The 25,940-nt window shown below is 46.1% G+C and overlaps 2 protein-coding genes across 5 annotated transcripts in view; one reads left to right on the top strand and one right to left on the bottom strand.

Moving 5' to 3' along the window:
- The window catches only part of ALMS1 (ALMS1 centrosome and basal body associated protein), a 218,818-nt gene extending 217,838 nt beyond the window's left edge, over nucleotides 1-980 (top strand). For all 4 annotated transcript variants that reach the window (XM_077959164.1, XM_077959165.1, XM_077959166.1 and 1 more), the window contains one exon: nucleotides 802-980. In XM_077959164.1, the coding sequence (XP_077815290.1) occupies nucleotides 802-846 (45 nt within the window). In that variant the 3' untranslated portion in view covers nucleotides 847-980. The remainder of the gene's footprint in view (nucleotides 1-801) is intronic.
- A 21,490-nt stretch (nucleotides 981-22,470) lies between these two features.
- On the bottom strand, nucleotides 22,471-24,246 carry NAT8 (N-acetyltransferase 8 (putative)). Its single transcript, XM_001105263.5, has 2 exons — nucleotides 24,107-24,246; nucleotides 22,471-23,496 (listed from the first exon to the last, which is right to left on the bottom strand). The coding sequence occupies exon 2, from the start codon at nucleotides 23,419-23,421 to the stop codon at nucleotides 22,738-22,740; it is 684 nt and encodes a 227-aa protein (XP_001105263.2). The 5' UTR covers nucleotides 23,422-23,496; nucleotides 24,107-24,246; the 3' UTR covers nucleotides 22,471-22,737.
- Nucleotides 24,247-25,940: the final 1,694 nt, after the last annotated feature.

The following is a 25,940-nucleotide window of genomic DNA, read 5'->3' as shown; positions in this document are numbered from 1 at the left end:
ATCCATAATTGTGTAAGGCCCTTTCCATGCATTAATTTGGAGTGAAACCAAATTTCGCACACAGGAGTTCATTAACATATCATGGTGGAAATATCAGAATTATCAGGTTTCCATTCCGGAGTCCCAGGTGGTGACTTCATGCCCCTCACTGGTGAGTCAGATACCTCCAGAACTGTTAAACTGGAAAACGTTTGACTGAGGCATAAGAGTTGTCCACTTGGATGGCCCGAGGCCTCCAACTTGTCACCATTCCCTGCCCATAGTCCCAGTGGAGTCAGCGGTGCTGTTAAGTCCAAGAAGCTCACGGGACAGCATTGGTGCTACCAGTTAATTCTCTGAGAACCCAGACCGGTTCCTGTGCCTGAAGGGCCATATCCTTCACTGTACTTGTTTCCTTCTCACCCCCTCAGTCACCGGACTGATGTGGGATGGGAGCTGCTTCTGGAGCAGGCCCCAGAACCCAGGCGGGTGCCTCAGGTGGGAGGCCCCAGGCACCACACCGCCTGTCTGCTGCGTCAGCATCGCAGGGCCAGGCCTCTCCTTATGCTGCTGTATGTGGGAACTGATGGATTATCTGTGTCTGTATAGAAGTAATAGATATTGATTACAGATCCTCTTTCCTGAATCTTTCAGGAAGCATTTTTTATATGATGACCATAGTTTCTGAAGCAGAGTAAAATGAATAAGACTTGAGTAGGACCACACTGATTCTCCTTGGTGACATGGCTGCGGGGAGGAGTGGCATCTGCCTCTGGTGACAATAATATCTAACTTCTTTCCTGCCTTTTCTTTCTTCTACAGAGAGTGACCAATCAACTTCTGGGGAGAAAAGTTCCCTGGGACTGACACAAGTTTATTTTCCTCAGAGCCTTGGAATTCTATTTTATGAATCTAGAGAAGCACAATCCTTACTTTTGTGAGTCTGATTGAATAAAGCTTATTCTTTGTCCATGTGTACTTCAGAAATAGTACCTTCTAAAGAGTCTGGAGCAGAGTGGTGATTAAAATTCCTAATGGTTTGGGAGCAATACTTTCTTCATAGTGGCCTGTCCATTGGGCTCTGTGTTACAATGATATGATCAGTTCTCAAGAGTGAGTCCCTTTTTGTATGTGTTTTTATACTTTTAGAAAATAAAAACTTGAGATTAACTCATAGTAAACAATTCTTTCCCATCTGAAGAGGTGCAAGGAGCTATGCATTGTCTCCACCGAGGTGTTTAAATGCATCAGTTGAGGAAAATGGGCTTTCAGAATGAAATGTAGTCTGTCTCTAGAAACATAGTGTGCTGTAGTGGGAGCACTGTTGTGGGCTTTGAGGAGCGGGTGTCTGGTTAGACGCCCACCGGGTGCACCCAGAGGCTGCTGCGGGAGAGGCATCTCGGATCCAGAGCCTCCTCTCAGCCCCAGTCCAGCTCCCACAGGGACTCTGTGTAGGCTGGGGAGAAAGGCCACCAGCCTTGGCTGACGGATCTTCCTCCACCCACACTCTCGGTTTTGGGATTAAAGCCTCAGGCCATTTATCATTACACGTGAACCCAACACTTACAACATAAAGAAGGACAACTTCTGAAAAAGATGAGTCGATGACTGAGATAAAGCACTTAACCCAGTAACTGCATCAGAATGTAACAGGATTTTTTTTTTCACGTGGCCTGAAATTACAGCTGAGGCCCAAAGTGATGGAGGAAGGTTTTCAACAGCCTCACTCTAAGTTCAGCAAATCCCAGTACTAAGGTTGGCAAGGGCCAGTCGTCCACTAAGAAGGCTTCCTGGGAGGCTGAATCCAAGCAGGCCCTGCCCTGAAGCACAGTTCAGAGCTTTCAGATCCTGCCCCCTGGGTTCCCTGCCAGGAAGAGGACACTGGGAAAAGAACCCATGGTGCATGAGGTCAACTGCTAGTTCTTCCCTTTCTTGCTAGGCAAGGTAATTAAGCACTTTTGGCCAATTTACCTGTAAAATGAGAGGGTTAATACCGCTAAGCCCCTCTTTACATAATCTCTAAAACAATGTGACTATTTCCACGTCCTGTGAGACATTATTATTCAGAGTAGAAACAAATTGTTGTCTCAAATCTGGGTCTGCAAAGAACACAGGGGCAAGATGGAGTCTGATGAGGAATGATGAGCATGATTCTCTCTAGGCCCAAGGCTGTGGCATCCAGACACCTTCCCAGGACAGTTAGATTTGGTCCTGGGAGGCCCAGGTGGCAGTTGCCAGCCAGCTCCTCAGGAGAACTCATTAGCATCTCCACTGGGTTCCTTTAAACCAGGAATCTGTGGACTTGCTTTCACATTATAGCAGTATTCCCCCAGGCCACCAACCGTGCAGGTGGCAGGAAGGGGATGTGTTGTGGAGAGTCTCACAACTGCAGTCTTCCTGCCTGTCCTGTGTCAGGAGACCTTTGGCTGAGTGCAGGCTGAAGAATCCAGGTATCAGCCTCACAATCCCAGGGACTCCCTCAGTGTCCGTTCTGCCCCGGCGCTCAGGATGGCTTCCCACACTACACAGTTCTGTGTGGGCTGAGAGCACCTGCTACAAACCACAGAGTCACCACCTCGTGCAGCCACTCCTGCAGCCGTCAGACTTTCCCCATGCGTGGCAGGACCTTGAGCCTCTTGTTTTGGTTTGGTTTGGTTTTTGTTCTTGCACAGGTGCAGGAAGCCCAAGCGGAGGCTGCATCATTGCCCCTGGTTCTGAACTGTGGTGAGATTCACTTTTGAATTGCTTCATCCTAGGCCTAGATCACACCTAACCTGGGAGGCACCACCTTCTTCCCTCCTGGAGGTGAGACTCCAGCCTCCTCAGTCAGTCCCCTTCCCTGAGGGCAGCTTCTGATTCAGCCTCTTGCCAGCAAAGACCACCATGCAGGTATTTTTGGGGGAGAGGATCTATGAAGAAAGCAGTCTTTTAACTGTAAATCACAATGTGTTTTGTATGTTCCCAATGACTGTTTGGAATAATCAAATGAATGATTGTTTGGAACATTGTCTTGATGTTATCAAAACAAAAAGAAACCGGGATTTATTCCCCTGGCAAGTAACAGATGACTTTCCATGAGAGCGCAGGTTTTGAACAAAGGAGTTTTATTACCTGTCACAAGTAAGGAGAGCACTGGGAGTGTTCTCCAAAGCATTGTCTCCCAAGAGAAAATGACAGGAGGGCTTTATGTGGTGTTGAAGACGGGAGAGGGTGCATCATCGCATGTAGAGGAGGGTTCCCAGTGGCACAGATGCAGTGAGTCAGGTGCCAGCACACAGGTCGCATGTTATGGTAATGAAGCTACAGGTCTCCTGGGGTGCAGGCTTTAGCATGGTCATGGGGAAAGTTCACTGGGGTTCATGTGTAAGTTGTCGGGGTCTCTCGGGAGCTGGTTCCAACCAACTAGGTGACCACATTTCACACAGGGTTTGGGATAAAACTGGCTTCAAGACAAGAGGCTCTAAAACAGGCTGATTGCTTGAATTGACAAAATTCCTGTACTCCCTGGTTCCCTCCCTGTTGGCCTACAAATTTCCTCCCCTAGAGATATGTCACTCCTCATTCTGGAGAGGTCATTCTTCTGTAACTTCATGCTGATTAGGGATACCGTGTCCAGAGATATTAGGGGAGTGAAAATCTCTGGACACTAAATCTAAATGTGTTTTGAGGTCTCCCAGGATAGGCTGCAAAGGCTGGTGTTGTTGGAAGCTGCAGTTGAAATTTTTCTAATCTGGAAAATGCAAATTTTACCAAGAGATTTAAGATCCAGGGACCAAACAACAGTAGTATAAACAATAAAGTTAGTGGTTCTACCAGGGGCAGAGTATTACCAAGTAATTAGTATTGCCCATTTGGTAGCTTCCCAAAAAGAGTCAGAACTATGGCCCTGTGGATTAAAAGTGTGTAACCAAGAGGCTTGGGCATAGACCTTAATGTCAACTTCTTTTACCCCTGAGGTGTTTACTCAGGGGCAGCAAGAGGAATTAGTAACTGCACACGCTCCTCCCTGTTCCACTAAAAGATTGTCTAATACTATACCGTTACCTAGCACCAGAGTAACCAAGGAGTCAACTGAGGATGCTAAAGACTCAAGTTTTCTAGTCCAGTTTTTTACAGTGGTTTCATGATAAGCGTATCCCCAAAGAGCAGCCATCCTGGATGCTGCTCCCATCCCCCCCAAAATTAATCTCATTGCTCTTTTGACCTGACTTGTAGTAGACCCACCTCAGCAGCCTCAATATCAGAGGGGCCCGCAGGCCAATTGTACATTGTCCTTCCATCCAAACGTTCTCCATGCAGGAATGAGCGATGCCAAGTGGCGTAAAGGGAAGGAACCTGGGGGCAAAGAGGCGTGGGGTAGATGTTTGTGGGGGACCCACAGACCAACACGTGCCCCCTGAGGGGCACATACTCATTTGGGGATAAAGATATTTAGGTGGGCGCAGTGGCTCACACCTGTAATCCCAGCACTTGGGGAGGCCGAGGCAGGCAGATCACTTGAGGTCAGTTCGAGACCAACCTGAGCAACATGGTGAAACCCCATCTCCACTAAAAATACAAAAATTAGCTGAGTGTGATGGTGTGTGCCTGTAATCCCAGCTACTCAGGAGGCTGAGACAGGAGAATCGCTTGAACCCAGAAGGCGGAGGTTGCAGTGAGCTGAGATCGTGTCTCTGTACTCCAGCCTGGGTATCAGAGCAAGACTCTGTCTCAAGAAAAAAGACATTTAACAGTTGTGCTATTTGGTTCCAGGTGCCATTATTCTTGCATAAAGGGAGACAGTCCCACCCCGCAGGTGGTCCCTATCCCTGCAGTCAGCTGAGATATTATTCTTCTAAGCTGTTGGCTTGTTTACATGGGTGTGCCAGAAACTGGGGCTTGGTATTCCTCAGCATGAACTGCATTTACTGCTCTGTCTCCAATATTTTTTAGTGATGTTCATGTCAGGACACCAATAATTCATATTGGGGTGGCAGGTGGTAGTGTTCAAGGAGACCAGTTACCTCTCTTTTGTGTCTGGTCCTGTCTCAGTGTAGTAAGTCTGCCCTGGAGGAATTTCACAACTTCTGCCTACTTGCTGTAAGGCTGAGCCATTTAGCAAGGTTGACACCTAGGTGACATTTGCTATAGAGGTGCTAGTCAACATGATGCAAGGGATTTCCTCACTTTCTGGGAAGAGGGTAACCCCAGGAAAGGGGAGCTTGCTCCAGTTCTGTGGGTGAGAGTGAAATGTGAGGATTGCCACAAGTCCTGTCACTTGGGCAGACCAAGCTCGTGAGTGTCTATAGCATATCCAGCATTGGAACCGGCTATTTCTCTTCACTGCGATGTGGGGAAAACTGTTGTATTGTCTTCCCAGAGACCACTGGCCATGGTAATAAAAGGAACTAACCAGTAGAGAGGGACCAAGTTCATTGTATATACTATATGATGATTTAGCAGCAGTTAAGAGTTTTTACAGAATGTAAAAGAGCATAGAGATTCCTCTAAAAATGAAGAAATTCCTGATACATCAAGAGCATTGCAAGGGCACATTTTACTTATCTATGCCCCTTCTGTGGAAAAGGAGCTTACGATCAGAGGCCAGTTCATAGGAATAAGTTGGATCTAATGAAGCCTGGTCTGAGGGTGCTGGTGCAGGCTTCATTCTGGAATGACAGATCCAGGGTCTGAGCCCCTGCAATTTAAGAGAAGAGTGAGTGGTTATCAGCACAGGGTAGGGCCCCATCCAGACAGGATTTGGCTGGTCTTGAGGTGATTTAGATGTCCAAGTCTTAAGGTGAACTCAGTCTCAAGGTTGATATGGGTGAAGCTTAACATCAGTGGGAACTGGAAGACAGGTTCACATATTGCTTGAGAGTTTGTATTAGTTTTCCTAAATATACAATATGTTTTACATCCCTCTCAGTCTCACCATCAGGGCATGTCAAAGGTTCCATTTTGCCAGGGTAAACTCTTCCATATAGTAATTCAAAAAGGCTAAGTCTCACTTTCCCTTTTGGTGCCAGCTGAAGTCATGTTAGTGTGATGGAGAGGCACTTTAGCCAGCTTTCATGAGTTTCCTGGCATGGTTTAGCTAAAGTGACCTTTACGGTTCTATTAGTATCTTTGTCCTTTTCAGATGAGTGGGGCCTCCAGTCTGCATTTGATTTCCAAAGCAGAGAATACCCCCTGGCTAACTTCGGAAATGAAGGCAGCTCCATTGTTACTCTGGATCAATCAAGGCAAGCCACACTTCCAGAGGATGTCTTTGAGTAAAGCTCTGGCATCATTTGCCTTTTCTGTGTGACAAGGTAAGGCTTCTATCCAGCCAGTAAAGGTGTCCACACAAACCAGCTGGTACATGAAGTTTCCAGGTGCCTGGAGCATCACTGTAAAGTCTATTTGCCATTCTTCTCCTGGTATGCCCGCCCCCGCCCCTTAGTTGAGGCACAGCCAGCCTGGTCTGAGCATTATTTTGTACACATTTGTGGCATCTGTTGGAGATTTAGTCTGTTTTACCACTTGGATCGGGTACCTTTATTACCCTCATCAACCAATTCCTTAAAGTTTTGATATGGTTAGGCTTTGCCTCCCCACCCAAATCTCATCTTGAATTGTAATCCCTGTAATCTCCACATGCCTAGGGAGAGACCTGGATAGATGATTGAATCATGGGGGAGGTTTCTCCCATGCTGTTCTTGTGATAGTGAATTCTCACAAGATCTGATGGTTTTTTAAGGGTCTATTTCCCCTTTGCTCCTCACTCTTCTCTCTCTTGCCGCCATGTAAGAAAGCCTAAGCTTGCTTCCCCTTTGTCTTCTGCCATGATTATAAGTTTCCTGAGGCCTCCCCAGCCATGCAGAACTGTGAGTCCATTAAACCTCTTTCCTTTACAAATTACCCAGTCTCAAATATTTCTTTAGAGCAGTGTGAGAACGGACTAATAACATACCAAAATGTGATGATTCGTGGACATATTTAATTATTGCCCAGCCTATGTTTTCTGGAATCTAGAGTCTTCCTTTATCATTAATACCTCATCCTTCCAAATCCAAATGTGGGAGATACCCTTCCCATTTGGATTTTTCTAATTTCTGAGTAATAAGGCCGAAACTTGTGGAGTGACAAATCTGGGGATCAGGGTCATTTGCAAACGTTCAACTGTTCATGCTGCCTTCTTAGCAGCTGTGTCTGCTAGGTTATTTCCTTTTATAACCTCAGAATTCCCCTCTGGTGTTCCCAGCAGTGGACCACCACTAACCTTTTAGGTCACTGTACTGCCTGTAAGAGCTGTAATATTTCTTATGCAGCCTTATCTCCTTATTGTCCACAGTCAGGGTCCCAAGGGAGAGAATCCCAGAGGCTTACTTGTCATCTCTCTAGGAATGGGGAAGGATTTTCATTAGGGTCTTGTTCTGTTTCCTGGAGTTTTCCCCAATTGATTGGCTTACTTCCCTCATGCCTTTGAGTAGCATATTGCCATAATGATCCCTATTATCACTGGAGTCCCAGTTTGGGTTGGCTGTTGGGACTGACACTTCAGCAGCCAAGTAGATTTGGTAGCCCATGTTATCAGCCTACATTTTGTCTGCCTCTTCCTTAGCTTTGGCCATGATGATAGATTTCTTTTCCACCATGAGCAGAGTTGCCATTAAGGTCTGCATGCCTGGCCAGGTGAGGTTATGTGTGAAGAATATTCCCCTTATGAGAGTTCTGAACTCTCATGGGCTCACCGGTAAGCCTTCAATATTGGATTTCTCATTATACAAATCAGCAGTTGTAAGAGGTACCCAGACCCAAGCAAAACTTCCCTCTCCATTAGACACCTGCCTGGTGGGAACCATCCCACTCTGGGGTTCCCTCTCAGGGAACTTGGTATGCTGGTAACTTGAGCTACCAAATCTACTTGACTACTGAGGTGTCAGTCTCAACACAACCCGAACTGGGACCCCAGTGATAACGGGGATCAACAACGGCCAGATCATTGTAGGAATATGCTGCTCAGAGGCATAAGGGAAGTAAATCAGCTGCCAGTCAGAAGGGGAGTGGTGAGTGGTGCTGCCTGGCAGATACATCTGCAAGCCTCATAAAATGAGTTGGGATGAGGTTTTTCTTTTTTATTCTCTAGAGGAATGTAATGTAATTTATTGCTTAAATGCTTAGGAGAATTCACCAGTAAAACCCATCTGGGCCTGGATTTTCTTTTGTGGAAATCATTTTTTTGAATAACTATTCAGATTTCAGTTTCCTTTTATGCCAAGGTTTGCTAAATTGTGTTTCAAGTAATTTGTCCATTTCATAGAAATTTACAGATTCGTTGATCCTATGTTATAATATCCTTTTGTTAATGTCTGGAGATTCTAGGATCTATAGTGATGTTCCGTTTTGATTCCTGATATTATTTTTGCCTCCTGTCGTTTTTACCTGATCACTCTTTCCAAGGGGTGTATAAATTTCACTAGTATTGTCAAATAACCCACTTTGGGTTTTATTGATTTTTCTCTATCATATATTCATCTTATATTGATTTTTTGTTGTTGTTTATTTTGGGGCCTGCTGTTGCCACAGCAGGAGCCACAGCCAGCTCCACAGAATTGGGAGGGCCTGGCAAGTATGGAGGAAGACCCTTGCTTTCCCCTAGAGGTGCCGAGAGTTTAATTCCCGAGGAAGTAGGGGGATTATTTTCCTGTTTGGCAAAGGTTCTGGTTTTGAGTAAGACTAGAGGACCTCACTTCTCTTGAAGGAGAAGTAGAGAGGCTCCTCCTCATTCCTTTCCCTACAAGTTCCCACATGACTGGTTCTTTCTCTCCAGGGGCTTCTAGAATTAGCAACATTGTTCCCTTTGGTCCTTTGGCCAATTACATATCCTGCATTTCTTCTGTAGGGCTAGGTGTTGATAGAGGGCCATAAGACATTATACATAGGGTATTTTATCCCATTTACCTTATTTCTTACAAAATAAGTCCCAGTTGGAGAATTGTATTATTAATGTATGTAAGTAACTCATGTTCAGACCATCTCTCCTGATTCCCTAGGGAACACTGGGGCCACATGGTATTACAGTGGTATATCATTTGCTTATTGGTCATGGATATGGGTATCCAAATAGTTTTCAATGCCGGAGAAGGCACTCTAGCGGGCTCTCCTCCAGTATTAAGACCTGGTTCCCCATGTTCTAGGGTCTTTGCCCAGAAGTCTGATTCCACCCTCCAAGGAGCTTCCACTGGGGATTAGTAATGACACAAATCCTGTAACTGTTAGCCTGTAGGATATTTCTGGTCCTTTCAGCTTGCCACTACTCCCAGGCCACGATGGAGTTGAGGTGCTGGGGAGCTAGGAGAGGATAATTGGGGTTGCTTCTCCCTGGATCATGTTCCATCTGGGTAACTTCCCTGGAGGTCTCATGGATGTTCCAGAATAGTTCTGGATCCAGCTTGAGTGGTGGGAGGTATGTAAATCAATCAAGTAAGCAAGGTGTTCTTTCTGGAGAGGGTGCACACTCTGCTCATGTAAACTCTACATCACTGTATTTTGGTTCCAGGAATTATAATCCCACCCAAATTGCCCCATTCTAAATTAGGCCTCTTCAAATCAATAATAGTTCTTCTGTGACTGCTGGAAAATGGAAGCCCAATATTTGAGGGATTACCACAGACTAAGGGGAAGGGAATCCAGACTTCACATTCATTCAGGCCACAAAGATGCATAAGTATTGGCAAAAATGACAAGCATTCAGCCTACAGATATACCAGACAGGGACAGAGTCTTGAAGATGAGACTCCTCGTCTTTATATTAGGGCTTCCCCTTGTTAAAATGGATGAAGATGTCTCTCAACCCCTAGACTTGAAGGGGAGTCCTGCCCGTTCCCAACAATCCTGGATCCCTTGAGCTGGGTCCTAAACCTGACAACCCAGAGTCCTAATAATCAAAACCAAAACCACTCTTTGAGTCAGTTCACAGAACCACCACCGCTTACTGCCTCAAAGTTGCACCAAATGAAAGGCCCAAGCAGCCACTTCTGCTCTCCTGGTGGGGGGCCCTGAGGCCCTTCACCAGTCTCTCCCTCAGCAACCTAGACAACTTAACCCACTCATGCTTCCTCAGACTGCTGTGTTGCCTGTAAGCAGCCTATAAGGGAGGTTGAGTCAGGGCTCAGTCCATAGTCAAATCTGGATCAGCCGGATTTGTTTCCCAGGCCCCCCCGCCCCACTGCCTCCAAAAAAAAAGCAGGGTTTGTCTGGTGAGTAACAAAAGACGCTGAGAACACAGGTTTTAATCAATAGGAGTTTTATTACTTGTCACAAGTAGGAAGGGCACTGGGAATATTCACCAAAGCAGTGTCTCCTAAGAGAAAATGACAGGAGGGCTTTATGGGTGATCGAGAGGGGAGAGGGTGCATCATCACATGTAGAGGAGGGGTCCCAGTGACACAGATGGAGGGAGTCGTCATGCCAGCACATAGGACGCATGATATGGTAATGAAACCTAGCTCTCCCAGGGTGCAGGATTTAGCATTGGAATGAGGAAAGTTCACTCTAAGTGAGTTCATCTGTAAGTTGCTGGGGTCTGTCAGGAGCTGGTTCCAACTGACTAGGTGACCACATTTCACCCAGGGTTTAAGAGAAAACCGGCTGCAAGGCTATAGTCAGTCCTTAGGAAGTGAGGCCAAGCTGAACTGTTGACACAGTCTATGTCTTTACGAGTCCGGGAGCTGGGTGGTTTTATCTCTGATGCTAGACTTACTTTTACTGATTCTGAAGCCTTGCTTACAGCCCTTTCCCAGTTTCTCCTGAAATACTCATGAAAGGGGATGGTGGGGAGTGGGCATGGGAAAAAGGGAATGGTATTAAAATTAAAGCTAACATCATTGCCCTCCAGGGGCACTCCTGGCACATCTCCATAGCCCTTGGCTCTTGCAGCTGCCCAAGATGAGAGTCCGGATCTAAGGAAACTCCACCACCACCAAGGGTGGGGTGGTGGCGATGGGGGCCTTATTTTCCAAACCTGACTAGGCCACGTTTTAAGTGGATCATAGTCACAAGAAACATAGATGTGGACTACTAATTTTCTTGGCCTGAGCAGACGTAGCCCTATGTGCTCCTCTCCAGCCTTTCAGAGAGCTATGGTGGGCCAAAAAAATGCTCAGTAGCCGAAGCGATCTCCTCTGTAGACACTGGAGTAAAATCTCTGCCTGTGTGTGTGTGTGTCTGACTCTGTCCTGGACTCATTTCCTCCAATGCTGGTGGCTTTAGTTTGGATACTCTGATTGTTGCAGAGATGAGACCAAAGGCTCCACTCTGGAGAAAATAGAGCCCTCTCGAGAGGTCAGCCCAACTTGCTAGATTTCTGCATGGGGTTTGGGTTTCAGCGTTCCAGGCTGTCTCCAAAAAGTCACGGCCAAATTCACACATTCCTTTAGTCCCTGATGCTGTCTCATCACAGTGTTCGTCTGGCCTCACCGTTGCTCCACTAAGTCCAGGAACCTCAACGAACTACGAGCCAGGTAGGGCTAGACTAAAAAAAATGGGTATCACGGTCTTCATTTCATGAGACAGAGGTGAACTGAGAAAAGGTGGAAAGTGCTTCAGAGACTTCTCCGTATTCATCCTTAACTTAGGCAGACAGCCTTGGCCACACAGGAAACTGGGGAAGACCCCTCTCATACTCAGGAGTCCCCCACACTGGTGCCATCTTATGACAGGCAGGCATCAGCTCCAGAGCCAATCAAACAATTAGGAATAAGAAACATTGCTGCAGAATTTGTTGAGTTTTATTTTCCCCTGAATTTGGTAGTAAGCGCAACAAAGGCAAGAATAACAACCATCTTGTTCTCCTTGTTTCCCCGGAGCCTAACACAACATGTGGCATGTGATTGGCTCGGTAAGAATTTGTTGAATGGAGGCCAGATGTGGTGGTTCGTGCCTGTCATCGCAGGACTTTGGGAGGCTGAGGTGGGAGGATCATTTGAGGCCTGGAGTTCAAGATTAACCTGTCCAACATAGTGAGACCCCTATCTTTAAGAAAAAAAAAAGTGGAGTTTCTTGAATGGCACACAGAAAATAAACAATCCAAATGAGAGATCAGAGGTACTGGAAAAGACCAGGGAGATCTAATCATTAAATCAGGTCATCTAAATGTTAAGAGGAGACATTTGGACATCTGACAGAGTTTGGCATTGAATAAGTTATAAATACACAGAAAACTGAACAACAGCAAAAAGAAAAGTATCAATTCTAAGGGAAAAGACACAAATCAAAAGCCTTCAGGAAAGGATAAGTCATCATGGCTAACTGTATAGCTTAGCTTAAAATAACACAGAATAGTGAAGTAGCCCAAAGGGCCGTCTAACCACACTGGGAAGCTGAGCAGGAGGAGGAACGCGTATATGCATGGAGGAGGCTAGTCTTCACCCTCCTCAGCAGCTGACAGCAGATAGGCTAGACCTGGACAATGGAGCAGGAGCCACACAGCCTGTGAAAGAGGTGCCGGGGAATGGTAGGGGCTGCGTTTCACATGACAGAGCCATCAAACCCTGGCTGTTTAAAATAGATACATACATAATTTTAATAGAAATAAAAACCAAAAAGAAAAAAGACTTAAGTGTGAAAGGAAAAAACATTACAATTTTTAGAGGAAAATGTAAGAGAGTAAGAATGGAAAAATGTCTTAAGGGACAAAGTGCTAACTATAAAGAAAAAGATTGATAAATTCATCTTTATAAATTTTTTGTTTATCAAAAGGCACCATAAAGACAGTGAAAAGACAAGGCACAAAATGGGAGAAGACAATTGCAGCACATGTGACCAACAAAGAATTGTATCGAGAATATATAAAGAACTTCTATGAGTTGGTTTTTTAAAAACACAATTTATATTTAAGTATCTTTAAAACAAGTAGACAATTCATAGAAATATGGTGATATGGTTTGGCTCTGTCCCCACCCAAATCTCAAATTGTAACTCCCATAATTTCCACATGTCATGGGAGGGAACCAGTGGGAGGTAATTGAATCGTGGGGCGGGTTTTCCCCATGCTATTCTCGTGGTAGTAAATAAGTCTCATGAGATCTGATGGTTTTATAAAGGGCAGTTCCCCTGTACACCCTCTCTTGCCTACTACCACGTAAGATGTGCCTTTGCTCCTCCACGTTCTGCTATGATTGGTCTGCACCCAAATCTCATCTTGAATTACAGCTCCCATAATCCCCTTGTGTTGTGGGAGGGACTTGGTGGGAGGTAATTGAACCATGGGGGCAGGTTTTTCCCATATTGTTCTCATGATAGTGAATAAGTCTCATGAGATCTGAGGGTTTTATAAAAGGCAGCTCCTTTGCACAAGCTTTCTTGCCTACCACCATGTAATAAGATACGCCTTTTTCTTTATAAATTACCCAGTCTTGAGTATTTCTTCCTAGCGGTATGAAAATGGACTACACATGGGCTAAATAAACTCGTGAGCAGGCAACTTTTTAGAAAAACACGAATAGTCCATAAACATAAAATGTAGTTTGAGTTCATTATTAATTAGGGAAATGCATTTTATGGATAGAATAAAATACCTTTTTACACTCACTGGATTGACACAAAGTTTTGTCTGACACTCTAGATGTTGACAGGGATGTTGATCAACTGGAATTCATACACTGCTTGAGGAAGCTTGCATTCACTCTGTTAATTCAGCACTTCTGAAAAGTGCATACCAATCATCAGCCCAGGAAGGTTCACAAAAACATCTTCAGCAAAGACGTCCTTTCACCCTAGCAAAGAACTAGAAACAACTCGTGTCCTTTGACAAGAGAATGGGTAAATGACAAGTGGTATGTCATGCAAAAGAATTCTAGACAGAAGAGAAAATTAAGGAACATCAAACTTAGTGAATCTTCAAGATGATGTTGAGTAGGAAAAAAAACTACAGAAGAATATATTGTATGATACTTTCATCATAAGGTTCAAAAGCAAGCCAAGGTAATCATGTGCAGGGACACCTAGGGACCCATGTCGTTTTAGGATCAAACAGATAGATGGATAGATAATAGGCAGACAGATGGATTTTTTTCTTAACTGAAAATAGTGGTTACATCTTAAGGGAGCTAGGATTGGAGAAGAGACACTTAACTTTGAAAGTATTGTCAAATATAGTGATCTTTCTAGTTCATTCGGGTGCTGGGTTCAGGGGTATTCTATTATGCACCATAATTTATGTGAGACGTTTTATTATATCATATGTTTTAATCATACAGTAAGCAGTTTAGTAAACAGATTTATAACTACATATAATGTGTAGGTCTTGTGAACAATGCTGCTGTGAATATCAGGACCCAGCTGCACTTGTCTGTCACTGCCTTTTGTAAGCCTGCTCAATTGGGGAGTTCCTTCCCTTATTCTGGAGATGAGAACTCAGGGAACGCCTCGACTGTTCTGATCACTGTCAGGGGATTACACGTTCTACCGTGCTGAGTTTTCACTGAAAGCCCAGTCTCCACTCAACAAGTAAAAGTGTAATAATCAAAACTGCCAACTTGAGTTCGAGTTAAAATCTTCTCTCTTCCCCTGCCAGTCCTCTCTGCACCATCTAGGGGAGCATCTGCCACTGCCTGACAGGGCTCTCCTCCTCAGCAGCGCAGGGAGGTGTCTGACCCATCTGTGTGTGTGTGTCTATGTGGTGGGGATGGGGACCACAGCTTGGCGTCCTGCCCTCTCACCCTGGCAGTTCATTGTCTCAAGCTGACTCTTTTGGGTGTTTTCACAGCTTCTTCTGAGGCCTCCCTCTGGAATATTGGATCATAACTCTAGCAATGCAGCCAATAGGTTTTCTTCCGGCTTCTGGTCCTCCTCCTCCTCCTCCTCCCAACGCCTGGTTTCTAGCAGTCACTCCACTGAGACTCAAAGAGTCTTCTTGGCCCAGTGCCAGCCTCTTGCATGTCCCGAATCTTGTCCTCAGGAAACACTTAGGCATCCTATGCTGGTGTGAACTCTAGGAGTGCAGGATCACCCCAGGACCACAGCCTAGCTAGGCCCTGAAACCCACACTCTGGGTTTCTCAGACGTGACTCAGCCCCAGGCCACTAAACCTCTCCCATTCCAGGAATCCCTGTCAAGTGGTGAAAGCCGGCATCTAGACCTGGAGTCACAGGCACCTGTAGCATAACTCCTCCTGAAATGGAGGTTTTTCTTTAGAGATTGGTTCATATCCCTTATCCCTGGACTTCTGAGAAGGGTGGACAACCTGTGGACTGGACTTGAGTTTGGAATTTAGGGAAGTGTCCATAGTAGGGTTGCCAGATGAGGCAAATAAAAATACAGGATGCCCAATTAAATTTGAATTTCAGATAAATGATTTTTAATGTTTGATTCTGTCCCATGCTGAAAATTGCCCACTGTTTATGATAAATTTACATTTATTGGGGCATTCTGTACTTTATCAAGGACACATGCAGGAGGAACAGTAGCACAAAGGCTTCCCGGTGCCTTGTGTGTGAAAGAAAGGCTGCCAGGGAAATGAGAGAAACACCCAGGGATCCCGGTGATATCCAGAAGCAGCATCCAGACCATGTAAGGACGCCGCCTGCAGGGGGAGACTCAAGGCCTGGGAAGGTTTTCTAATCTGTGTCTTGGGTCAGGTGCAGAGATTTCCTGGGAAAGGAAAACCAGACACAGTAGGACAAATATTGTATAGTTCCACTTACATGAAATAGAATAGGCAAGTTCGTAGAGACAGAAAGTAGAACAGGAATTACCAGGGACTGGAGGAGAAGACAAGGAGTTCTTGCCTAGTGGGTACAGAGTTTCTGTTTGAGATGATGAAAACCTTCTGGAAATAGATTGTGGCGATAGCTACACAACATTGTGAATATAATTATTACCACCGAACCGTACACGTTAAAATGGTTGTGATGTTATATATATTCTACCATAATAAAAAATAAGGAAAAAAAGGAAAGGGAGATTGTCTCAGGCTGGCCAACTTTCCCTGCATGTACGCACGTCTTCACATGTGCACATGTGTGAAACAAATGAAGCAAGAAAAGAAATTATAATTTAACCAGTAAACAATATGTAAAAGGAAATCTTAATGTCATTACAATTTTACCAGGCTCCGAATAAAATACCATCCTTCAAATTGAACAAATTACTTATTAGCTGAAGATAGGTGAAAGGAAGTTTGGAATTAACAGTCTAGATTTTCTCACTGATGGGTACAAGTCACTGACCTGTAAAATTATCTTAGATCCTGCCCTCCCTCCTTCCTACTTTCTGGAAAACTATCAGTCTCCTACCCCATGCTTGCCCAAAGAGTTCCCTGTACAAATCACAAATATGCATTTGCCATTCCCTGGAAGCCCCTGCATCTCTAAGGGCTGGGCTCATCCACTGCCAGCGCCCACAGCCCCAGTTCAGGCAAAGCGATCAGTTCAGGCAAAGAGTTAGAGAAAAGAGTTCTCTAACTCTTTTTATACTCCTTTTGAGTTTTAGAGCCACCTAAACTCTTCTTTTTTCCCAATACTTGGAGACAAAATTTACATGAGATACAGTTAGCCATTTTCAAGTGTACAGTTCCCTGCCATTTGGTACATTCACAGTGTTTTTCAAGCAATACCCATATCAAGCCCCAAAACATTTTCATTACCCAGGAAGGAAAGCTGTCGTCATGGAGCCATCACTTCTCACATCTCCTTCCCCTCAAACCCTGGCAACCCCAAACTGTTCTTGACAGCCTCCTTTGGCATTTCCTCATTTTGTTGTCAGATCTCACAGCGGAATTTCTTACCTATTATATCCAGTGCATCAGTGTGAAGTTCCAGTTTAACTTCCTGTTACCCCGAGCCCAGTGTCTTGCCCCAGTAATACCCTCCCCCAATTCACAAACATAGATGCATTCCCTTCTACACCTTTGGGCCTCCTATCTGAGTCCTTCAGGAAAGAAGAGCTTGTAAGTCCCTTGGCAGTGAGTGTGGACTTGGTCCAAGGAAGATGAGCACCAGTCAGGGCAGCTGGTCCCTCCTGTCTCCCTGGCCATCAGCAAATCAGCACTGCCCATCGATGCTCAGGCAGTGGGAGCATCAACCAGAATAGGACACACCTGAATTGCTCTGCCTCATGGGAGGGCAGCCGCTGTGTTGCATTTAGGAAGAAGCTGTGCAGGATTCATACTGTGTTGCTAATGTTAATCTTGTGGGCATAATAAACGTACCCACACATATTTTTTGAGATCAGACAAGATTGGGTGCGTTCAGGGTGGTATGGCCGTAGACCCCACACTTATTTTTAACACACTTCTAGGCAAGGCTGCTGCACTGGTCTGGGGATCACACTTTCAGCAGCAAAGGACTAAATTACAATAGCTGCCAGAGGGGAAAAAACCAGGATGAACTGCTTCCTCCTGACTCAGAAGCTAGGGAGTCACTGAACTAACAAGGGGATGGGGTGGGGATAAGGATGTTCCAGGCAAAAGGAACAGCATGCCCAAAGGCCTCAAGCAGAAGGGAGCTTCAGGTATTGAAGAAGTAGAAGTAGCTCTGTGTGGCTGAGGAGTAGTCAGAAGATGGAGCAGAAGAATGCCAAGTCCTATTCCTGGGTCTGAATTTCCAGGAGCAGAAGCCCTGTCCCCTCTAGAAGGTAGATATAGTTTGGATATTTGTCTTCATCAAATCTCGTGTTGAAATGTGACCCCCAATGTTGGAGGTTGGACCTAGTAGGAGGTGTTTAGGTCGTGAGAAGTGGATCCCTCCTAATGACTGAGTTGTTGCTCTTATTACTTCATGTGAGAGCTGGTTGTTTAAAAATGCCTGGCATCTCTCTGGTTCCCTCTCTTGCCATGTGGCACACCTGCTTCCCCTTCACCCTTCCCCATGAGTGAAAGCTTCCTGAGGCCCTCACCAGAGGCAGATGCCAGCAGTGCGATTCTTGTACAGCCTGAAAAACTGTGACTCAAATAAACCTCTTTTCATTATAAATTACCCAGTCTCAGGTATTTCTTTATAGCAATGCAAAACAGACTATCACAGAAAGTTGGTACTGAGGAGTAGGGTGTTGCTCTAAAGATACCTGAGAATGTGGAAGTGGCTTTGGAACTGGGTATCAGGCAGCGGTTAGAAGAGACTGGAGGGCCCAGAAGACAGAAAGATGAGAAAAGATTTGGACCTTCTTAGAGATGTGTTAAGTGGTTGTAGCCAAAATGTGGACAGAAACATGTACAGTAAAGGCCAGGCTGATGAAGTCTCAAAAATTAACCAGGCATGGTGGCACATGCCTGTAGTCCCAGCTACTTGGGAGGCTGAGGCAGGGGAATCGCTTGAAACCGGGAGTCAGAGGTTGCAGTGAGCTGAGATCACCCCACTGCACTCCAGCCTGGGTGACTGAGCGAGACCCTGTCTCAAGGAAAAAAAAAAACAAAAACAAGAGGTAGATGTTACAGTTAACGGAGCATCATGCAGCTTCATATCTCCTTTTTACTCAAGCTGGGGCCTGTGTTTGGTGTTGAACAAAATGGAATGCTGCACTTAACCTCTCTCCTGATTTTGCTACTACAGAAAGCTTAATGTAAAGGTGGCTGACACTGCTGTCTCCTTAGACTCTGACACCAAATACAATGAAGAAGTCTCTCCAGCGGAAAACATGGTATGTTTACAGGAGCAACTAACAGCCGGTTTGTAGACATCCCAAGTGGTGGATGACATGCTTGGGTTTCCCAAAGGTTTCTAGTCTTTATATGTCTCCTAGTAGGTGACCAGGTTCGTATGGCTTGTGTTACCAGAGCAACAATGAAATGGCTGCGTCTTTAAATCAGGCCACTTTACAGTGAACTATGGTCCTTAATTGCTATCACATTTCAAACAAGAACTATGACCAATTAAACTTTAATATTGTTGAACTCCCTATGTTGCCTGAACTTTGACTTAAGTTGGTTTCATTTATTTCATAAGAACTCTTGTTAAGGAGTGCACCTTGGTATTTTGGTATTATTCTCTTGATAGTCATAATAACAGTTCCCTAGTGTGCTGCATCCTCTCAAGTCTTAAATGTTTTGTATACAGCCATACATTGAGAATTGAATGGTCTTACTTTGACTGGGTCAGTAAGAACAAAAAATCATTCACCTAGTGTGAAGCTGTGACTTGTGAACTTCATAAGTGACGTCAATAAAGACTTGTGAACTCCATACTGAGACTAAAACGACTTGTGAATGCCATACTGAGACCATTTACAATAGTGAGAGAGTGGCATCAATGCCTAAAGTTTTGGTCAATCTCTTTAAATTGAGAGTCTGACAAAAAGAGGGGAATTGATAAATGGAACTCAAATCTGGCCTGAGGAAGCCTTCATGTTCCCATACTTGAGTTCTTCAGGGTGAACCGTAACATAACTAGTAAGTGGGAAGACTGAAAACCTAACTTACGAGGATGCTTCTTTAGCAATAGCTGAGCCTCAGCCAATCCCACTGGCCACACTTCAGCCACTCACAGGCAACCGACTGCTCGAATCATGCTCAGATAAGGCAAACACCAAGCTGTGTTTGGAGCAAGCCCCCCAAAATCTGGCCATAAACTGGCCCCAAAACTGGCCATAAACAAAATCTCTGCAGCACTGTAACATGTTCATAATGGCCCTAACGCCCATGCTGGAAGGTTGTGGGTTTATGGGAATGAAGGCAAGGAACACCTGGCCCGCCCAGGGGAGAAAACTGCTTAAAGGCATTCTTAAGCCACAAACAATAGCATGAGCGATCTGTGCTTTCAGGACATGCTCCTGCTGCAGTTAACTAGCCCAACCTATTCCTTTAATTTGACCCATCCCTTCGTTTCCCATAAGGGATACTTTCAGTTAATTTAATATCTATAGAAACGATGCTAATGACTGGCTTGTTGTTAATAAATATGTGGGTAAATCTCTCTTTGGGGCTCTCAGCTCTGAAGGCTGTGAGACCCCTGATTTCCCACTTCACACCTCTACATTTCTGTATTTGTGTGTGTGTGCCCTTAATTCTTCTAGCGCCGCTGGGTTAGAGTCTCCCTGACCGAGCTGGTCCCGGCAAAGCTGTAACCAATCTTACTGTTTCTGTACCTCACTTCCATTTTCTGTATGTCACTTTCCTTTTACTGTCCACAAATTTGCTTTGATAACACAGCATCCCTGGTGTCTGTCTGTATCTGCTGTGATTCTGAGGACTGCCCGATTTGCAAATCATTTATTTTTCTTGCTCAGTTAAACTCTGTTAAATTTAATTTGTCAGTGCATTTCTTTTAACAGAACTTATAATTAAAATGGGAAGAGGGTGTAAATATTTAGAAAACTTTCAGCCTGGCCATGTGGTAGACAAGTAGGAATCCAAGCAGCCTGCTGAGCAACTACTTGCTAGAGACATTACATGTCTGAAAGGGAGCCAGGTGCTAATATTCAAGACAGTGGGAAAAGGCCTCAGAGGCATTTCAGAAGGCCCCTTCTATCACAGGCCCACCTAAGAGGACTGAATAGTTTCAAAGACCAAGCCCAGGGCACCATTGCCCTACGTCATCTCAGGATGCTACTGCCCACATCCCAGCTTCTCCAGTTCCACCCCTGGCTCAAAGGGCACTAGGTACAGCTCAGACCACTGCTTTGGAGGGTACAAGACCTAAGCCTTGACAGCTTCCATATGGTTTTCTTTTTTCTTTTTTTGAGACAGAGTCTTGCCCTGTCACCCAGACTGGAATGCAATGGTACGATCTCGGCTCACTGCAACCTCTGCCTCCAGGGTTCAAGTGATTCTCCTGCCTCAGTATCCCAAGTAGGTGGGATTGCAGGCATGTGCCACCATGCCCAGCTAATTTTGTATTTTTAGTAGAGATGGGGTTTCACAATGTTGGTCAGGCTGGTCTCAAACTCCTGACCTCAGGTGATCTACCTGCCCCAGCCTCCCAAAGTACTAGAATTACAGATGTGAGCCACCATGCCCAGCCTTCCATATGGTTTTAGGTCTGCAGGCTTGCAGAATGCAAGAGTGAAGGAGGCTTGGGAACTTCCACCTAGATTTCTGAGGACGTATCGAAAAGCCTAGGTGCCCAGGCAGAAGCCTGCCACAGGGCAGAGATCCCACAGAGAGCCTCTACTAGGGCAGAGCCATGGGAAAATATAGGGTTGGAACCCCCATACAAGGTCCCCATGGGGATATTGCCTAGTGGAGCTGTGGGAATGGGGCCAATGCCCTCCAGACACCAGAAAGGTAGAGTCACCATCATCTTGCAACCTCAGCATGGAAGACCCACAGGCATTCAATCCCAACCTGTGAGAGCAGCGATGTTGGCTGCACCCAGCAAAGCCATAGACACAGGGCTGCTCAAGGCCTTCAAAGCCCACTCCTCTCACCAGTATGGAGTTAAGGAAGATTATTTTGGAACTTTCGGATTTAATGTTTGCCCTGCTGGATTTCAGACTTGTGTGGGGCCTGTTGCCTTTTACTTTTGGCCAATTTTTCCCTTTTGGAATGAGAATGTCTACCCAATACCTGTAACACAATTGTATCTTGGAAGTACGTAACTTGTTTTTGATATAACAACCTCATAGGTGGAAGGAATTTGCCTTGAGGCTTAGATGAAATTGTGGATTCTGGACTTTTAAGATGATGCTGGAACAAGGTGAGACTTTGGAGAACTATTAGGAAGGGATGGTTGCATTCTGCAATGTGAGATGACATGAGATTTGGGGGTAAGGGGCGCACTGATATAGTTCAGATGTTTGTTCTCTCCAAATCATATGTTGAAATATGACCCCCAAAGTTAGAGGTGGGGCCTAGTGGGAGGTGTTTTGGTCATAGGGGTGGATTCCTCATGAATGGCTTGGTGCTCTGTCCATGGTAATGAATGAGTTCTGGCTCTATTAGTTCACATGTAAGCTGGCTGCTTGAAAGCACCTGGCATCTCTCTTGCTTGCTTTCTCGCCGTGTGACACACCTGCTCCCCCTTCAGCTTCCACCATGAGTATAAGATTCCTGAGGCCCTCACCAGAAGCAGATGCCTGCACTATGCTTTTTGTACAGCCTGCAAAACCATGAACCAAATAAACCTGTTTTCCTTGTAAGTTACCCAGTCTCAGGGATTCTGTTATGATCCCCTGGAAGAGTTATACTATTTCCAGGTCTAGCCCATGGTAAATCCCACACTCCCCTCGGAGGCCACCTTCTTCCCTCTGCAGAGACCCTGGGGTTAGAGTGGATTGATTGTGTCTCTGGCCCCAATTCTTCTCCTGAGGCTGCATTCCACTTTTTTGCTATGTGACTTTGCAGCCCTTCTCACTACTGAGGCAGGTTCCTCTCTCGCCAAGTTTGGCGAAGATGCAACACATGCAGGGATTTGAAAACACATTTGTTTGTTTCTGCTTTTGTTTTTGCTTCTCTGCAATTTCCTTGAAACCATGCCTGAGCTAGCCTGTGGGAAAACGAAAAAGCATCATTGACCTAGTCTTTCAGCCAATCCCACTGCATTTGTACAGTGCAATCTGAGACCAGAGGAAATGCCCAGCCAAGCTCAGCCAAAATTGCTGACTCATGAGCTAAATATTTATTTCATTTTATGGTTGTTCTTAGCAGCATTATGCTGGCACTAGAAAAACGAAACAGATGGGACTCAAAAAGACTGAATGAAGCAGAAACCCAGAAGCTACCCCACAAGCAATCACCTGGGACTCAGATGGGGCTGGACAATAAGCTTTTTTGCATTGAAAGGTCATTGCAGTGAAAGGTTGGGGATTGCTTGCTGTTACAGCTGAATGGATTCTATTCTGACCAATACACAAGGAAAGAGATCACAGACCCCCTGCCTGAGAAGAAGGGAGGCGGTAGATGAAATGAATTGTAATAAGAGCCACTAGCCTGGCCCACATGCAGGAGAAGGACTGGCCCGTCTTCTGGAAGCCCATGCTCTGGTAGAGGGACAAGGCAGTGAGTTGGATGTTGCTGGTGTCCAGGACAACTGCACTGCAGTCCTGGTCCCGGGCAAACTGGAGGACAGTCCTGATCAGGGCTTTTGCTATCCCCTGACAACGGTGCTCACTGTCCACAGAGAGATGAAACAGCTGCAACCGCTTCTCCTTCAAGGTGGGATCATCAACGGGCAGAGCTCCTACCATGCCCACCACCTTCTCTTCAGACTCAGCCACCCAGAAGCAGGAGTCAGGCTCACTCAGGTAGGATTTGGTGATGTCAGACATGTCTGTGCGCAATACTGTGTCTACATAGTCCATCCAGGGTTTTTTGGCAAGGAACCACAGAGCAGGGAGGAGGCTGAGGCTGAACATGAGGGCCAGAAGCCAGGAGCCAGAGACCAGGAGTAGGGCGAGGGGTCCCCCAAGTAAGAGTATGAGGGTTCGAGGCAGCTTCAGCAATTGCCAGAAGGTGGCTGGGATGTGCTCAGCCATCCCCTGGGAGAGCAAGCGCACGACCCACTTGCGGTCGCTCTCCTGGTATTTGCGGATGTGATAAGGAGCCATGGACAGACTTCTGTGTCTGAAATCTCTAAGTCCAGGAGACAGAGCGAGGCCTCCCTGCACGCCTTTGTGGCAGGCCTGGGGAAGAGAGAAAATCATGTGAGTGCCTGCATGTCTCCCAGCCCTGCAGGAACAAGGAGACCTGCTCAAGGGTGTGTTTTTCCACTTTTGCCCATGAGGAAGCAGGCCTCTGCCACTGAGAGAACGTAGGGTCAGAAAGACCTACACTGGAATCTGGTTCCATCCCTTTCTAACTGTGTGACCTTGGGCATGTCACTTAACCTCTCTGAGCCTCCATTTCTTCATCTATAGAACAGGGAAGAAGAAAACCTGCCTTCTAGAGTTGTTTTGAAGATTGAATAAAATACATTCTATAAAGCCCTGATAGATGAACTACCCACCGCTCTTCCATCTGTTTCCTTTTTCTGGCTCTCTCAGCTTCTTGGTGCATTGAGAGGGCACCTACCTCAGGCAGGCCACACGTCCAAAGCTTTGGTCCTTCTCCAGGGACCATACATCACAGAAATCCTGTGTCCAACACAAGTTTCAGGAAAGGCTCCCTCCAGCATTACTGTAAGTTCTTAAGTTGCTGAGGTGGCATAAGAGTCAAGCACAAAAAATAGCCCAGCCTCCAGATCCCAAGGAAGGTGCATGCTCAGAGCACTGTCCTTCCACCCAGTCCTCTCACCTGTCACCACAAGAGCCTTGAGTGTCCAAGCTTCAGCTCTCAGCCGCTCACTGGCATCCAGGAGATACTGTCCGGGACTTGCCTACCCCTGCACAGCAGGCTGCCTGCCTCATTGGTTGGCTCCTGAATGTTTGGTAATCATAAACCCTAGGGTCAAAGAGCTGGACCGTAACACAGCAGGGAGCCCAGTGTGCATTCTCCTTTGTGGTCAAAGGGAATGACCTGGAAGGGGAGACTCAAGGTCTGGGATCGCCTGGGGTCCTTGCCCTTCTGGAAGGCCTGCCACCTCTCTTGGCTGTTCAGGCCCCGATCATCTCTCTGCCACCTGGCACACTTGGTACTCTCTGAGATACACCCTGGTCCCTGTACACATATACCGCGAGCCTGAGAACTGTGCCATTCACCCTGTACTCATTCACCACTGAGCAGAAGCCGAGTCCCCAGGCTTGGCAAGAAGGCCCTCCCCAGCTAGGCTTCTCCCCACTGAGGTTTCCCTGGTCCACGAAGCATTGATAGTTGGCAGTTCCTTGCACTCACCTCACCAACTCCTGCCTCCACCCATTCATTGATTCAGTCAACAGTTGTGTGCGATGCACTTCCTGTGTCTGGGGGTCATTTCAGCCATGAGCAAGGTTGACATTCGGATGACAGACATGGCTGTGTGTGGCTGGTGTGTGTTCTGGCTGTTGGTCAGAGGCTGTGCCATACCCATTGTTAAATATTTTGCACTGCAGATGTTGGGGAGGCCCAAATTCATGCTCTTGTACCCGACGTAGAGCTGATGCCAAACACACACGTTGGGGCTTGGAGACAGAGAAAGTTTTATTCGATTTGGCCAAAGCAAGAAGGCAGGAGAGCAAGATCTCTCAAATTCACTTCAACAAAGAAGCAGCAGCAGAACGTTTTTATGCAGCTGGAGAGTGAGGAAGGGGGAGTTCAGGTGGATTGAGAGGAAAAGTCTGTGTTTCCTCAATCTCAGATAACACCTTGAGCAACCAGGCTTCTGGATGTCAGCAGCTGGTCACAGTGTCCTTCAAGGCATTCATTCCTTCTGCAAACTTTTCCTGACCCTGAAGGTATGTCTTCCTGCTGGGCAAAGAAACAGTACATAAGCAGTTTATCATTATATTGTGGGAACAAGGAATATTGGACCAAAAGCAAGTGGTTAACATATGCAAGCCAGCAAGGGCCTGATCAGAAGGCCCTAAAACATGCTGGGGTGCTGAAATCTCAAGGGGCCCGATTACAAGGATGAAATGTACATGAGATAGGCAAAAGCAAAACCTAACAGTAAAAGCCTGTTTCCACACCAAATTACATGCTATTGAAGGGAAAGCTCCCTTCCAAAGATTAGCTAACCTATTGATGATCAACCAAGCTGGGCCCGTCATCTAGGTTAGGTAGTTTGGACTCTATTCCAAGAGCAATGGGAGGACATTGATATGCACGGAGGGGAGGAGGGGTGTGTGTGTGTGTGTGTGTGTGTGTGCGCGCGCGTGTGTGTGTGGTGTGTGCGTGCACATCATTCTGGCTGCAGGTGGACAACAGATCTGAAGAGGTAGGAATGGAAGCAGCTACCCCTTATGGCTCGTTCAGCATCCAGGCAGGAGCAGGTCCCCCAGTACAGGGATGTGGGTGCTCACTGTACAAGAGCAGCTGGCCCAGAGGGGCTGGTGGGAGCTAAAATCGGGCCTCCCTCTGATTGCCAAGCCATGAGCCATGGCACGAAGCTCAGACTGGCCAAAGGAAAAGGCAACCTTTTCTTATTTGCTCAAGGGCATTGCTTGCCTGCTAAACTCTGCATCCAGTGGGCTGCATGGCTTGAGGCTGTGGG

Source organism: Macaca mulatta, chromosome 13 (assembly GCF_049350105.2).
Source record: "Macaca mulatta isolate MMU2019108-1 chromosome 13, T2T-MMU8v2.0, whole genome shotgun sequence".
Taxonomy (NCBI): Eukaryota; Metazoa; Chordata; class Mammalia; order Primates; family Cercopithecidae; genus Macaca; species Macaca mulatta.
The sequence above is the reverse complement of the archived record's forward strand: the minus strand, read 5'-3'. Positions and strand labels throughout refer to the sequence as shown.

Bases quoted from the DNA above. Each gene is read 5' to 3' on its own strand.
- NAT8 (XM_001105263.5), bottom strand. From the start codon at position 23,421: ATGGCTCCTTATCACATCCGCAAATACCAGGAGAGCGACCGCAAGTGG.